The sequence below is a fragment of the Podarcis pityusensis genome, assembly GCF_964106645.2.
Source record: "Podarcis pityusensis genome assembly, chromosome: 13".
Taxonomy (NCBI): Eukaryota; Metazoa; Chordata; class Lepidosauria; order Squamata; family Lacertidae; genus Podarcis; species Podarcis pityusensis.
The window spans coordinates 27,409,027-27,425,228 of NC_138038.1; the positions used below are offsets into that span (position 1 = coordinate 27,409,027).

The 16,202-nt window shown below is 44.6% G+C and overlaps 1 protein-coding gene across 2 annotated transcripts in view; it reads left to right on the plus strand.

The window, feature by feature from the left end:
• The first annotated feature begins 450 nt into the window (after window positions 1-450).
• The window catches only part of SLC4A1 (solute carrier family 4 member 1 (Diego blood group)), a 49,489-nt gene continuing 33,737 nt past the window's right edge, over window positions 451-16,202 (plus strand). Inside the window, exons 1-3 of one of the 2 annotated variants that reach the window (XM_080978599.1) lie at window positions 451-609; window positions 7,115-7,222; window positions 7,433-7,526. In XM_080978599.1, coding sequence (XP_080834725.1) covers window positions 7,205-7,222; window positions 7,433-7,526 — 112 coding nt within the window. In that variant the 5' untranslated portion in view covers window positions 451-609; window positions 7,115-7,204. Of the gene's footprint in view, window positions 610-7,114; window positions 7,223-7,432; window positions 7,527-10,844; window positions 11,161-16,202 lie in introns of those variants that run through there. The other variant, XM_080978598.1, reaches the window with a different exon arrangement.

The window sequence follows — 16,202 nt, forward strand, 5'->3', positions numbered from 1 at the left end:
TTTTTTTAAATGAAAAAAACCACATCAATCCAAAAGGAAAACACCAGTGACTCTATTTGTGAGGGTTCCCCCTTCTTCCCCCACCCCTCCACCCCCAGCAGAGGAATTCCCCTTGAGATCTGTAAACATGTTTATCTCGAGGATGCGAAGCTGAGAAGGCAACGTGACCCAGGAGGACCAAACGCTCATTGAGGAAGAAGAGGTGGCCTTGCTAGGAATCGCTCAAAACTTACGGGACCTTTCTAATGTTGGTGAGACCAGTCCTGGTGAGATGGGAGGGGCGAGCCAGCAAAGTTCAAGAGCACGGATGGGTAGCAGGGAGGTTGCACCTCATGGTAACTCCAGATAATGTTGTTTACTGGTCCTTCGGAAAAAAAGTTGCATCTAGACCCACCAGGAACACCCCTGATGCCAGGTGGTCCGGCAAGATTAAAGCAGCAGCCATGAGTCAGGACTTTGAAGCTCCTCTGGAGAGCTCTCTCGTCTCATTACCGCCTGTTGCAGGCTGTAGGGAACCGCTAAGGAGAGAGGGGTTCCACAGAGCGGCAGAAAGACCCCTGGCTTGAACCTTCTCTGCCTTCCCATCGAGGTCTCTCTGCAAGCATACAGGTAGGGGAGCTTATACAATAAGTTGGTTCTTCAAGGGAGCCTATGGAGGGTGCTGAGGGTGGAGATTGCAGGACATGTAAGGGAGGGCAATGTGAGAGGAGGGAGAAGAGGCTGCTCTTGGAAGGGGCCAAGGAACCCTTTGAGAAGCTTGGTGCCTACAAAAAATCCCAGTTGGCCATTCTTGCTGTGACTGATGGAAGTTGTAGTTCCCCATACCTTCTTCAGAGCATTTATTCTAAATTGTTGTTGTTTAGTCGTTTAGTCGCGTCCGACTCTTCGTGACCCCATGGACCAGAGCACGCCAGGCACTCCTGTCTTCCACTGCCTCCCGCAGTTTGGTCAAACTCATGCTGGTAGCTTTGAGAACACTGTCCAACCATCTCGTCCTCTGTCGTCCCCTTCTCCTTGTGCCCTCCATCTTTCCCAACATCAGGGTCTTTTCCAGGGAGTCTTCTCTTCTCATGAGGTGGCCAAGGTACTGGAGCCTCAGCTTCACAGTCTGTCCTTCCAGTGAGCACTCAGGGCTGATTTCCTTAAGAATGGATACGTTTGATCTTCTTGCAGTCCATGGGACTCTCAAGAGTCTCCTCCAGCACCATAATTCAAAAACATCAATTCTTCGGCGATTATTCTAAATACTCCCCCCCAAAAACATCTCAAGGAGGTTTGAGGAGCCTCCAACAATTTTTCTCCACCAGCTGTTTGGTCTTTGCTTGGACTTCTGAGGCATGTCCCATCTTTGCTTCTCTCTCTTTCTTAGGAAAGTAGTTGCAGGTTACTGCTTTTTTCCCCTGCAAAGAAAGGAACCTGCTTTGTGTGCTTGCAAAAGTCGGTTGGTTTCCTCTTTGCGATGTGCAGCTCCTTGTTTCTGGTGTGGGTCTGCAAGCTGTCGACAGCATCCTTTTCAACGCTCTAGTCTTCAAAAGGAGGGGGTGGAGGTCACAGTTTACAAACCCTTCTGTACTGAAATGTTGGGATACTTTATGGAAGGTTGTAAATGTTGAAGAGCTATGAATGTCACTTTTGGACAAACAAGGAGTTTGTAAGAAGTTAGCATCTCTCTTCCATTGATGCTTTCCTATGAGAATAATGAAATTGCCTTGCTGGATCCGACCAAAGGTCTGTTTAAGATTCATGCCTACCTCAGAGTAAGTCCCACTGTACTCAGTGGGGCTTATTTCTGAGGAGACAAATATAGGATCAGACTGTTAGTCCAACCCCCTCTCTCTGAACAGTGACCGGCTAGATTAAGAACATAAAAACAGCCCTGCTGAATTAGGCCAATGACCAATCAGATATTTATGGGAAGCCCAAAAGCAAGACCTTAGTGCAACAGCACCTTCCCTGGCTCCAGCTTCCAACAAGGGAGGCAGAATATATCCATTGTGGCCAAAGTACTCTGGGAAGTTTGTAATCAAACCAACTCTCATAATTGATATACTTATCCCTTGTGAATTCATATTCCCTTTTGCAAAACCTGTCTAAGCAAATGGTCGTCGTCTCCAAATGTTTTTGAAATTCATTCCAGAAGTTAAAGACATTGGTGTTGTGGGAAGAAATCCTTCCTTTAGCTTGTCCTGAACCTAATGCTTATCAAATCCATTGGATTACTCTGTGATCTATTTTTTTGGGGGGGGGGGGTTGGGGGTGCTGGGTGGTTTTTGTCTCTTCACTTTCTCTGCAACACCATGTATTTCTCTCCATCCCTGGCTGACTTTAAAATCATGGATAGAGAACATGTGGTAATAGATACTGGACTCCAACTCCCATGAGCCTCAGGCAATGGTCTGTGATGATGGGAGTTGTAGTCCCTCCAGCACCCCAGCTTTAGCCCATACATTTAGCCCTACATTTGCATGGAACATGCTCCAATGCCTGATCTTTTTAAGCTGTGCTTCTCTTTTAGCTTCACCAGCTTTACAGTGCCTTTTTATCAGATGATGAAAATGGAACTGCCTGGTGCTCTTGTTGCATAGAATAGTCATTCCATAGAGACATAGTTGTCTAGTGACTAGGCTTTGCAATAGGCGTATTCTGAATGAAGTCATGGATTCTCTTAAAAAATAAAAATAATAAAAGGTAGGCGAGAGATGTTTTGGAGATATCTGCCATAGATTACAGCTGGTTTCCAGCATAGGAAGCTGCCTGATGATGAACTGGACCATTGGTTCATGTAGTTCAGTATTGCCTAAACCAGCAGTGGGGAACCATTTTCGGCCTGAGGGCCACCTTCCTCTCTGTGCAACTATCTAAGGGCCACATGCCAAAGGTGGGTGGAGCCAGAGGCAAACATGGGCAGAGCAACAAATGTAATCCCTCTCTGTCCTCCATGCAGGCAACCAAGATGCATTATCTGAGTTCAAAGACACACCCCAGTCATGTGACTGAAGAGTGGGTGTGGCCTGGGGAGAGTCTAGAGCAGCTTTTCTCAACCTTGGGTCACCAGATATTCTTGAGCTACAACTCCCTTCATCTCTGACCTTTGGCCACGTTGGATAGGAATGGTGTGAGTTGTAGTCCAGCACCATCTAAGGACCCAAGGCTGAGAAAGGCTGGTTGACTCTAGAGGGCCAAATAGAGAAGGCTGCATCTGCCCCCCTCCACCAAGCCTAACATTTTCCCAACGGATCTACACTGGCTGGCATTGGTGCTCCAGGATTTCAGATGGGAATGTTCCCAGCCCTACCTAGAGACATTTGGAAATGATCCCAGACCCTTCTGCATGCTCTAACACTGAGCTATTCCTGCTTTCGATATCTCTTAGCATCTATTAGTCCAGATTGCAGAAGGAAATGGAGGCATGATGACTGAGGGCAGTGATGGACAAACTTGGCTCTCCATCTGTTTTGAGACTACAACTCCCACCATCCCTAGCTAACAGGACCAGTGGTCAGGGGTGATGGGAATTGTAGTCCCTAAACAGCTGGAGGGCCAAGTTTGGCCATCACTGACCGAGGGTAACGAGGTGAAAAACTTTCATATGGGCATGCTTGAGAACTGTTGAAGGAAGGAACTGTTGCTTGCTCATGCTGGCTTTAGCTGAAGGTAGAAGAAGCAAAGCCTGCCAATGGAGTGAGGTGTGGGGTGGTCTTCTGTATGAGGATTTGGCAGTGTAAGGAGGGGTGGAAGGGAGTCTGAACATCAACCCATCTAGAAATTAGAAAGCGGAGGGCAAACAGGAGAATTACTTGACTCACAGAGCTGGGCAATACTCTGTGGGCCATCACATTCAATGCTTTGTATTTAAATGGGACCGTGTGCCTATAAAGCATCTCAACATGCACCTGTTCAGTCTTCCCTTTGTACACTTGCCAATGAAGGGGTCTCTGCAGCAGCAGCATCCCTCGGGGGCTTAGTCCATTGCAGCATTGCTTTTGCAGCTCCATCAGCTGGTGCATAAGGAGCTCAGCCCAGCTTGCGTAGGAGGGAAAAGATAAAGTTTATCTAAGGTGTGGTACCATAGAATTCCATTAACTTAACATGCAGTCCCTCAAAGCTCTTTTTTTTTAAAGAGCCAAATTAGGTATTACATAAAAGCTCAAATTGTGGACTGGAGCACTTTGTACATATTGATTAGCATTTATCTGGGGGGGTTTTTGGGGGGAGGAAGTTGATAATTTGCATCACCAGGGCAACATTCCTTATAGAGCTTCTTTTCTTAAAATGAGAGCTGTGGTTGCTCAAGTTGATGTGGAAGCCACAGGGACCCTCTAAACTGGAAGCCAATTTTGCAGGGGTGGGGCCAAAGCTTAGATATGATTGCAGTTTCTCAATGGGACCAAGGATTTTGCACATGCCCAGAGACACTCAGTAAATTGCTTCGTGTGATTCCAGGGCTGGACTCCTGGCAAGAGACACCAGGTTGTGGGTCTAAGCCCTCCTGAGCCCTGCTTTGAATTATATCTTGCCTTCCTCATAGACTGGCTGGTACAGCAGGGCGAATAGGGCTTGAGTGTGCATAAGAAGTCCCTGAGGTTTGAATAGCGATCAGGAGAAATACATCAGCGTCCGCGTTTTTATGCAAACCTACCCAACTTGCACTTTCCAAACCAATAGTGAATGAAAATGCAGCTTTGAAACTTGCATTTTGAAATTTGCACCCTGAATGTTGTGGTGTAGTTCTCCAAACAAAGAATGTACATTAGAGGAAGGTGCAGAATTTCACTAATATAGTTAAAATAATGTGCAAAATGCATCATTTAATGGTTAAATTGCTTGTAAAAATATATATTTTTGTGACCTCAGCTGTTCTGCTGTGCCCTCATAAATGTTGGTGCTAGCAGCACAGGAGAGAGCAATCTCTGTGGTAGTTCAGAAGTTGTGGAATTCCCCCTCCCCCCTGCCACCACCAAAAATAGTGATTCTGGCACTGCCATTATGCAGTCACATCTCTTTACCTCGGTTGAGGTATAGACATCTAATTTGTTTTAATCAGTTTTTAATATTGTATTCTTAAACTGCTTGAAGCTGATGGGGTGGTGAAGGGTTGGCAGGAAATCATCTTTTTAAAGATTAATTTATAATAATATCTTAGTCAAAAATTGCATACATGAAATTGTATATTAGATAAAAGTCTCAAGGAAATGCCCTTGAATTTTCATGTAGAAAACGGAACTGAAAGTTGGAAAAATATTGGTTTCCCAATTTTCGAACCAAAGACTTCTTAGTTCGTAGCTCAGCCTGCTAGCTTCTATGCTCTCCTAGACAGTGACTTTGCTGAGGTGCTGAAGATAAGTTTGGCCCGGAACAGCCCCTGCTTTTACCCCATTGGAAACTGGACCACAAAGGGGGTGCAGAATCAAGAAAAGTCTGGCTTCTTGCAATGGCTTTTTGCACTCTGTGGCTAGGTGACTAAGCAGAGACAATTCCTTTAGTATGCTAGGCTCCGGCAGCCCCCCTGACTCAGCAACTTTTGCTGAACAGCGCCTCCTAGTGCTTCAGAAAATGTATTTCAACTCAGTGTACGGTGATGGGGGGGTGTGCGGCAAATCCCATGCTAGAGATTATTAGGAAAGGGACTGAAAATTAACCTGCTAGCATTGTTGAGATTAATATGCTCTGGAGCCAAGTGAGGATTCCCAGGTAAAATCCTCCCTCTATTGTGTGGGCAGGTAATCCCTCCCCCTACCTGGCCTGGTCTCCTTGGCAACGCTTCCCCCAGGTGGGATTGGACAACTGACTGAGGTAGGCGGGGACCTCCAGGTATCCCACCTGAGGGAAGGCAAAGCCAAGCCTATGCTGATGGGGCCGCTCCAGATCTAGGGCTGCGCGCGTCCATGCAAAGGGCGCCCCCCGTTTTAAGCGGGGAGCGGTCATTGTTGAGATTAATATGTCTTCATATAAATCTGTAATGCAGCTGCACAGTTCTGAACAAATCATCTAAAAAAAAGATATCACAGAACTGGAAAAAGGTGCAGAAAAGTGTAACAAATATGATCAGGGCCTGCTGGACACCTGTTCTATGGGGAAAGGTTGACGCATTTGGGTCTTTTTAGATGACTGAATGGGACACCACGGAAGATTATAAAATAATTCTTGATAAGAAGAATATGAATATTTTTTTCTCTTCCTCCGATCATGCAAGGTTTATATATATATATTGTTTGGTTTCAAAACAAGCTGCACAAATATTAAAATAAATTCCCATAATAAAAAATATACAGTAAAACAATGTTAAAATATTAAAATAGAAATATATTTTAATATAAGCAGCTTGAGGTTATTTGGTTAAACTAATTGGTGGTAGATTCAGGAGAGAGAAAATCCATACACTGGCATAACTTGCCCCTCCATCTCAGGTCTCCATAAGGGACAGCTACATATTCCCGCATTGCAGGGGGTTGGACTAGATGATCCTCAGCGTCCCTTCCAACTCTATGTTTCTATGATTCTGGCTCAGCCCAGCTAAACTGAAGCAGCCTGATCCAGGTGTAAGTCCCCACAAAACAGCATTCTGCGGGCGTGATGGGAGCAAGAGCAGAGAGGCTGGATTCTAAATAGAATAAACCTGCAAACAGGAAGTGTTTAATTAAAGGCAACAGAGCCTCTGCGCTTTGCCTTTCTGCAATAGGCAAGTTATGGGGCTATTACATTTTATTATCCCCAAATCAGGTCTAGGTAAACACCGGGAGCCAACAGTGGGATGCAATGGGCAGAGACCTATATTTTCTGGAAGCTCCATAAAAAGTGAGAAAACAAAGGATGGTAATTCCAAAGGAAATGGCTATATCTGAAGCAACCAGAGAGAGGATTCAAATGGTTTGCTGTTGGTTATATTCAGCTGGTTATATTCACTGTAGGGCAGAGGGGCTGTAAGGACTTGTAGTGATTGCCATGGGAGTCTCTAGGTACCATATAGACAAAGTTGGCTTCTGTTTTCTTCCAAGAAAAAAGCAGGGCAGTCAATATGCTCTTAAGTTATCTCTTCTAGGACAAAGACCCACAACTATCAGTTCATGATCCTAAACTACCTAACTTGTTCATCTTCCTTTTGGATTTCCAACAGATCCAGCCAACCAGGGGATGTTACCTCCAGGCTGAGCGTTAGGAAGAGAACAAGAAGTACAAGGAAAGAGCGGACGGAAGCCCAAAGGGAATGACAGCTCAGACGCAGGTGGGGAAAAACAAAAACAAAGACTGCACTTCCATAAGAATGTTGTGAGTGAAGTTTAAAAATGAGGACTAGCGCCTTGAACTTTGTGCAAAGAATGTCAGGTTACCCCTGTTAGGCTAACACAGAGGTTTGTGATCTAGAACATTTAATAGCTGCTTTATAGAGTATTTAAATGATAATTCCTTTGTCTTCCCCCTCCTCCCGTGCCAGGACTATGAAGCTGACATTCAGAGGGAAATAGATATTGAAGGATACGACGACCCTGCAGTGAAACACTCCAACATGTCGCTTGCAACCGAAAGCGGTGAGTAATCCAAATCCCTTGAAGAAGAAGAGAAACAAGATCTTCACTGGCCAAGCAATGAAGTGAGAAATCACACTGCAGGAGCCTTGCAAACAGCAACCTAGAATTTAGTGTTTCAGGATGTACCTGAGTAAGCCTGACTTAGATGGAATCTGGAAACAGGAACACAAACATCTTTGACAGGCATTCCAGCTTGGAAGGAACACATGGGCTGAATTACAGTGTCCTCACATCTAAATTAATTCAAGGAAATTCAGATTGTATTGAGGTTTTCAAACTATGTTTGGAGTTTTGTCGTAAGCTTATTGAAGTTCCTCAATAAGGAGATCAGTAATGAAAGACAAGACAAATTTCCCAGGAAAGGAGCTTGCTTCCACCACCTCTCTTTCCTTACAGTTTGTTACCTAGGGAGTGTCTTGGGTAAATTCTAGCTAGGAAATGTGGAAAGAAATTTGCTTCGGTTCATCTTTTCATGTGAACCTACCTAATGCATTGTTCATGAAACAATGTGCAAATAGAAAAAAACCACCATCATCATTTGAAATTCACACTTCTCTGAATTTTGCGATGCAGTTCTCCAATGTGCAAAAATGCACATATTGGGAGGGGAAAATATACATCAAATTACATATATTAATGAAAAAAACCTAATGCATTTGTGCACCTTAAAGAAAATTGCTTGCAGAAATGTGTACATTATGCCAAAGTGCATAGAAAAAGGTGTGTATTAGGTGAATATTCATGAGGAATTGCAAACTGATGCAGAAATGTGGCAAATTGAATTTAATATTGGAAAAAGGAGAAAGTTAGAGAAAGAGAAATGCTCAAATTCAGCCCTCCCTAACTGAGCATGGCTAATTTACCCAGGACAATGGCAGAGCCAGAGTACAGTTGCCTGGCCGGTTCCTTGCTCCTTAAACATCAATGGAGTGTGGAATGTGCACTGGATTTCAGTGTCCTCTGCAGCGACACACCAGGTCTCCACGGCAGAAGCTCAGGGAGGTTTCTCAGCAGGCAAATCATTATGGGAAGGATTCCCTGGAAAACTGCAGCAGGGACAAAGAGTTAAGTCCCCTCTGTGCTCCATGTCAGGGTCTCAGTCCAGAGCAGCTCCCCTCCCTCCCCCAAGACACAGCCCCCAACTATGAGAGGAGCAATTCTTAAAGGCAGAATCATGTGAGCAACCTAATGTATAATGTTAGATTGAAAGAAAGATGGGTGTCGAGGGGAGATTGTGTTGCACTGGGAAGGGGCAGGGTGGGGGGGTGAGAAGGGATGAAGGAGGCATGCTACTTCAGGTGAACCAACTGCTAATTACTGTTTGACCTCTGAACTTGCTGTAAGAAGAATGACCCAAGGTGGAAGCAGTGGATAAGCAAAGGATCTCCTGGCTCGTCTCGCCTGTGTTTCTTGTTACTAACTGCCTAAATGGTCCTGTACCCAAACTCTGAAAGATCTGCTGCAGCGCATCTCTATTTCACTTGCTCTAACCAGTGCAGATTCACTCCAAATGCGCCTTCTTGACTCGTTCTCGGCAGCTTCCTTCTCAGTGCAAATAGAACCTGGGTCAGATGAGCAGAGGTGGCCCTAGAATTGGGCGGAGAGAGGCAGCTGTCTCCGGTAGCAGACACAGGGGGGCGGGGAGGTGAGGAAGGTCTGTTGCAGTGAATGTACGTTGCATGCAGAAGGTCCCAGGTTCGATTCCTGACACCTCCAGATAGGGCTGGGAATCTCCAGTTCTTCAAACCTTGGAGAGCCACTTCCAATCAATGTGGGTGGACCAATGGTTTGATGTTGGCAGTCAGCTTGATGGACCAATGATCTGACTTGGATATATATAGAGGGCCTTTCTATGCGCTATTCCCAATTCCACATGTTGTCTTCTATGTTGGATTTATGCTCCATGGGGATAGGAGCGTTCCTGAACTTGATACGTCTTAGCATTGCATTCAATGGTGGCATTTGGGTTGTGGCAGCGGCAATGGCATTCGCTGGAAACCCGTACCCTTATCATAAAATGATTCTGAACAACCATACGTGAAAATACATAAAACCCAGCACATTTTGCATGCCATGTTAGGCTTGCTATTTGTGTTTGGGTTCTTACACACTTTCTTAATTCCTAGTTCTTATTCACATCCCTCTTCCCTTGCAGTGGGAGAGGGCAGAATGGGGACCATGTGTGCATGTAGAAGAGAGAAACTCTTCTATCACAGAGTTTATACCAAGGTTTCAAACCATGGTCAGGACCTTGTTTTCATTCAGATCCCTCTGTTCCCATCCACACAATAAATTCAAAGCATTCTTATAGCTTTGGACAGTCATGGCCTCCCCCCAAAGAATCCTGGGAACTAACAAAAATACAGCCTGTAACAAAATACAGTTCTCGGGCTTTTAATATTAATGACCAGTATCAAAAGCTTCTCTCTCTTAAAGTTGTTGTGAAAGAAAGTGCAATAAATGATGGGAAGCACTACGCAAAACAAGTCACAAAAAACGCAATGCTAATCTTAGTAGTAAGTGGCAGTGCTGCCTGGGTTGAACAGATAGTTGTTGTGCCTCTGAGCTGGACCATGTCTCTTGCTTACAATTTTCTGGTTGCTGTTTGTGTGTTCCAAGCAATGGCCTTGAGTTCTGGCATCCTCTGCTTTCCCATTCCCCAACCTGTTGTCTTGGGACAGGAATGGTGTGTGATACAAAGAATGAAGGCTAGCACTTTTCTCCTCCTCCCAGAGTCACATCCTCATCATACGTTTCAAGCACATTGTCAGCCTGGATAGCTCAGTTGGTTAGAGCATGCTGCGGATAACACCAAGGTTGCAGGTTCGATTCCCCTATGGGACAGATGCCTATTCCTGCATTGGTGGGAGTTGAACTAAATAATCCTCAGGGAGCCTTCCAACTCTACAACTGTATGATTCTATGAAGCAATTGGATTCCCTCAAAGAATCGGGGGCCTGTAGTTTAACCCTCACAGGGCTACAATTCTCAGCACCCTTAACCAACTGCAGTTCCCAGGATTCCTTAAGGGTGCTGAATGTATGGTATGGATGTGGCCTGTGTTCTCTAGGGGACTGAGCTGAGCAATTTGTGTACTGGCTCCTTTCAGACATTTCTGAATTTAGAGTAAGAGTTCATTTCACCTGCACAGCTCTTTACCCCTTCCTCAAGAAGGCAGGCAGGTCAGCTCCAAAGGCAGACACTCTTCAACCTAGGCATGATGCTAAAAGAAGTTTTGCAGGAAAGCAACCAGATTATGAACCCTGTAATCACCTTCAGCATGACTTAATGACACTTTGCCCATACCCTGCTGGGTCTGCATCCCCTTAGTTCATGCCAAAGCATTTCAGAGTGTTACCTGGCTGTGACAGTGGAGTAATTTTTGCAAAACAAACCCTAGTCAAGGAACCAGGGGCCCATGTTGTCCTCCCACCTCCACCCCCCATTTCTGTACTTTCAGATCACCAGGTCAGCACTTGCCAGCGTCTCTTTATGGTGTGTGTCTCTTTCTGTCGTTCCTCCTGGCCTGGTCACCGCCGGAGAGCGTATCACCTGAGTAGGAGAAGGAGGATGGAAAGGGTATCCCCCTCAGGGAAGGCAGGACACTTTCAGAGCTGTGAGGACAATGGACCAAGTGAGTGCCATGCGGTGGCATTTTCAGTGCAGTGATGATGTTGTGTAGTGGCTAAAAGATTGAGCTGCAAAACCAGGTTTTCCCTTTTTAAACAAAAACAAAAACATTCTGCCTCTGCCATGAACTAAGTGACCTTAGGCAAGCTAACATTGTGTAACACCCGTACCATATATTGAAAGCACCTGGCTTCCCCAAAAACCCTGTGAACTGTAGATCACCCCTCACAGAACTATTGCAAGGAAGGTTATGAAGAGAGTTATTAGTTAAGATAATTAAAAGTAACAGTGAAATTAAGAAATGCAAATTAAGTGAAAAAGACTGGAAAATTTTCAGATGTGATTGATGGAAGTCTAAAAATTGTATAAGATATGAAATTATGTTAAATGACTGTTGAAAATGATACGTTAAAAACTAATAAAAAGGAAAAAAGAAAGCACGTGGCTTCTCCCAAAGAACCCTGGGAACTGTAGATCACCCCTCACAGAACTACAATTCCCAGTACCCTTAACAAACTACAGTTCCCAGGATTCTTTGGGGGAAGATGTATGACCTTGGTCTCCGTTTCCTATCTGCACTATGGGGGTAATAATACTAATTTACTTCATAGTAACACTTCTGAATACCAGTTACTGGGAACCACAGGAGGGGAGAGGGCTCTTGCGCTTGCCGGTTTCCCACAGGCATCTGGTTGGCCACTGTGAGAACAGGATGCTGAACGGAATGGCTCTCTGGCCTGATCCAGCAGGTTCTTCTTATCTTCTTCATACATACTGTGCAGTTGAATACTGTAGCTTCAATCTAAGCAGTGAGCAATATGGATAGAACATACATCATAAAATCAATTAAAATTAAGCATAAGGATTGTATGGGAAGTGCTTTGAAGACTCTACAGGTTTGGTATAACTGTTCAAAACAATTAAGGTGGCACCTTCAGAAATGAATTGTGAGGGGGAAGAGTGCAAAATTCCTGGGTAATTAGCAGAGAAATCATCTCAGCCTCACAGATAATTGTAAAGAACGCTTTTTTAAAAACAGTCAAAAACCCACACCAAAGTTTTAAAAGAATTCTGCTGTCTGAGTACACCATGCAAATAATTTATGGAAATGAGTGCAGACCTATGCACGTTACAGAAGTACTTGTAAGTTCCCTTCTGGCTTCTGTTATTTCTGCAGGCATTGCCAATATGATTTGAAACCTATCTTTGCAGCTGTGACAGGTAGAAACTTGCATATATATATTTAGAGAGAGAGAGAGAGAGAGAGAGAGAGAGAGAGAGAGAGAGAAATTAAACATCACATGCGAAGATGTGAAATAAAGCCATGATGGGTGCTTTTGTTTTTTTTTAAAAAAAAACAGTGGCATTGGGAGAATGAAGGAACACTAGCGAAAGATATTTAACATTTTCACCACTAGCCGCTTTTCCAATCCAAATGGTGACACCCCACCTCCTGACTTCCTTTCCCCACAGTTACAGGTGTATGTATGTATATGGGGGAAATAACTGAAAAACATCAGGAATCCCACAAGGGGAAGAGCAGGGCAATATGGTGTAGGTTTGCCCACTGGATAAAGATCTACAGACCTATGCAGCTAAACACTCCTCCCTGTTCTCTTGTGTCTCTGCTCAGAATCATGCCCTCTCAAGGTCACTGGCAGAATGTTTAAGACTGAGGCTTTCTGAACCTTGGAGAGGTAAATAGGCCCAGCTGATTGGCACTGGGAGCAGCTGAGGAGCAAGCCAATCACTGTAGTCCTTGGCTGTGTCCAGCACCAATCACCTGAGGAAAGGGAACAGGTGAACTGTGGTGTTGCAGTAATCCCACCCCCAGCCTCCCCCCCAACGGCTATCTCATTGGTGCAAGGAATAGCTGAGGAGTGTACACACCAATTTTTGATCAAGTGTTGATCAGTGATCAGTGCCAAAGACCTGGGGAGGGGAACTGTGGGCCACATGGAAGTCAACCAAGGGCCACATTATGGTGTGCGGGTTGCCCTTATGTGATATAGGACCACTCCCCAGCCAATCAGAAGGCTGGGCTGGGAGCCAATCTGGGCTAAAGGTTACCTGAGATGCTTTATGACTGGGACTATGACCTCTGCTTCTCGTCCTGTGGAAGCTGGTCCATACCGGACAGCAGCCACCTTACATTTTGCTCTGTGAGTTTTTTCTCCTTATCAGGCAATCAGTAACCCACAAGGATGTTTGCTTTCAGCTTCTCTTTGAATGCTTCTGCTATTGATGATAAATAAAGATTTTGTTTGAAATGAAGACAGAAGCCATTGGGTGCGAGCTGTTTCTGTTTACAGTTGGTTAAAAGCAGCTCTTTGGGTTATTGGTGTGTATGCGTGTGAGAGAGAACGGATGAATGTGAGTGATATGAAGGACCATTTAACACTGTTTCAGTGTAGGCAGTTGCCTGACTCCATCACTCTCAACATCATAATTTTTTTTAGCACCATCAGTGTGCAAATGGTGGTTTGCAGAGTGAACATGACCCAAAGTGCAGCTGGCTGCCACAACAAACTGAGAAATTCTTTTTGAACAATGGAAATAAGGATGGTAGAGGGATGGTGGACGTAATAGATATGTCCAAACGCAGTTACACAAAGTGAAGATTCAGTTCAGGATGAAGACTAAGGGGGATAAATCAAAGATCTAAGGAGTTTTGAGGCAGGGTCTGAAGTGGGAGGGAGGTAGTGGTTTGGAAAGGAGCTCCAGACCAGACATGGGGGGCAGCGAAAGATGATGACTGGATGTGTTTAAGGCAGTAGGTGGTATCCATCCACTAATGCAAGGATTTCAGCTTGCTCAACGCAAGTTCCCCTACTTCTCCTCCAAAGGCACTCAGCGACTGGTAAATGCCAGGCACTTGTTTCTAACTTTTGTAAGATTAAATATTATTGAATTTTAATTAATTTGATGTTGTCTATAATTTGATTCTAGCTGCTATGCAATTATTTACACACACACAGGCAGCCCTAGGTTCCCTTGCCACAACATTTCTTGCTACACACCTGAGTGAAGCCTGCCCACCTAGAGGTCCTGCTCAGTTCCCTCCCCACAACTGAGCTTTCCGAGAAGTTGCCAGACATCATCCAGGCACTTTCAAGCCATACTTTGTCATTTTAAGGACCAGAGACTTGCAGAAGGAAGGCAAGAAAACAAGCAAGCAAACTGAGGTTCTCAGGGTTCTCAATTCTGCATCCCGTGTGCAAGTTTCTATGCTCGTGCAGTGCAATTTCCAAAGTTTGGAACAGACGCAGTTTCAGCACAGTAACAGTTAAAGAAGATGGGAACCCAATAAAGGAAGGGGGTTAAATTCAGTTCACACTGAAAAGCTAACATACCTAACAGGCATTGACCAAAGCAATGTGTGAACAGAAACCCAGCCACCCTTGAAAACTTGCCTTTCTCTGAATTTTGCCATGCAGTTCTCCAGCCCAGCAATGTGTACATGTAGATGAATATATCAGTGAAAACAACAATAAAAAATGATTTATACTAGCGAAGATTGCATGCAAAAATGTGTATATTAGGAGAAATGCACACTAAAATACTGGTGAATTTTCATGAATACTTTTTTTAAAGAAATCACAAAGTGATGTGGGAATGTGAAGAACTGAATTTAAGATGGGAAAAATAGATTCACCCATCCCTAGATGTTGTGCTGAATTCTACTGCACCCACTTTCCCATTTGCCTGCTTTTATTCTTTCTATTTTATCCTGCATCTTACTACAGTGGTACCTCAGGTTAAGTACTTACTTCATTCTGGAGGTCCGTACTTAACCTGAAACTGTTCCGTACTTAACCTGAAAAAAGTGAGTGTTATGGTGCAAAAAATACGGTACTTAATTCGTTCCGGAGGTCTGTTCTTAACCTGAAACTGTTCTTAACCTGAAGCACCACTTTAGCTAATGGGGCCTCCTGCTGCCGCCGCGCCGCCAGAGCACGATTTCTGTTCTCATCCTGAAGCAAAGTTCTTAACCCGAGGTACTATTTCTGGGTTAGCGGAGTCTGTAACCTGAAGCGTCTGTAACCTGAAGCGTATGTAACCCGAGGTATCACTGTATTACTTGCTTTATCTTATTGCTCAGTGCTGTCTGCTGCAGCTCTGCTCCTCTTATATACCAAGACCTTACCCAGCAGGGAACTTCACCTGTTGATTAATAAAGTGTCCTGGCTTAACAGTGAACTTGAAGGGCTTGTCATGGCGTGGTAATGAAGCACTTCTTACAACTCAACCTCTTGAAAGCCTCCAGGCTGGTCCCCTCACCTAGATAGGAGCCCAAGGCCCCCTTTATTTACTGTCAGCAAAGTTAGAGTGGCTTTCAATTTACTATGAACACAAAAACCACTTGTGACAGGAATTTGAGGGTGGGGCCCAGGTGTCCTGCTCTCTTGCCAAAAGGGGGGTTTATAGAGCCAAAACTCCAGGAGCTCTTTTCTTTTGGATGCCGGACGGTGGACTGTGCCTGCTTTTAGGGTATGTGGGATAAAGTTGGTGGGGGCAGTGTGCGATTATGCACGGCGGTAGGATCAGTACCATGGCCAGAGATTACCTTTTAAATGCATTTTTGTGTGGAAGAAGTTGAACGTGTGTGCAAGAAACTTTGGATGTGGGTTGTGAGGGCTTTCTGAAAAGAATCAGAATTGTTTGAAGAGACTAGCACTGGGGACTTAGCACCATCACTCTTGGTCTTGAATGTGGAGGTGGTTGTTCCCATGTTGGAAGTGCCAACCTTTCATCTGGAAGCTGTTTCCCCTGATCCATAGAGACTTTCCACAGGAGGATATGCTGAAATAAATGCACTCTGCACCAACTCAGGGACAATGCAATCTATTCTTATACCCTACGTTTAATCTATTCTTCTATCCTACGCTTAATGGGCTGTGGCATTGAAAGGAGAGCTGGAGCAAAACCTTGCCATCAGCTAAGACCAGGGTTGCACATACAGAGTTATCAGTCTCCCCTGTTTGAATCTTCATTGTGGTGGGCAAAACGGGGGAAATTTGTCGTAGAGATACCATCACAATTTGC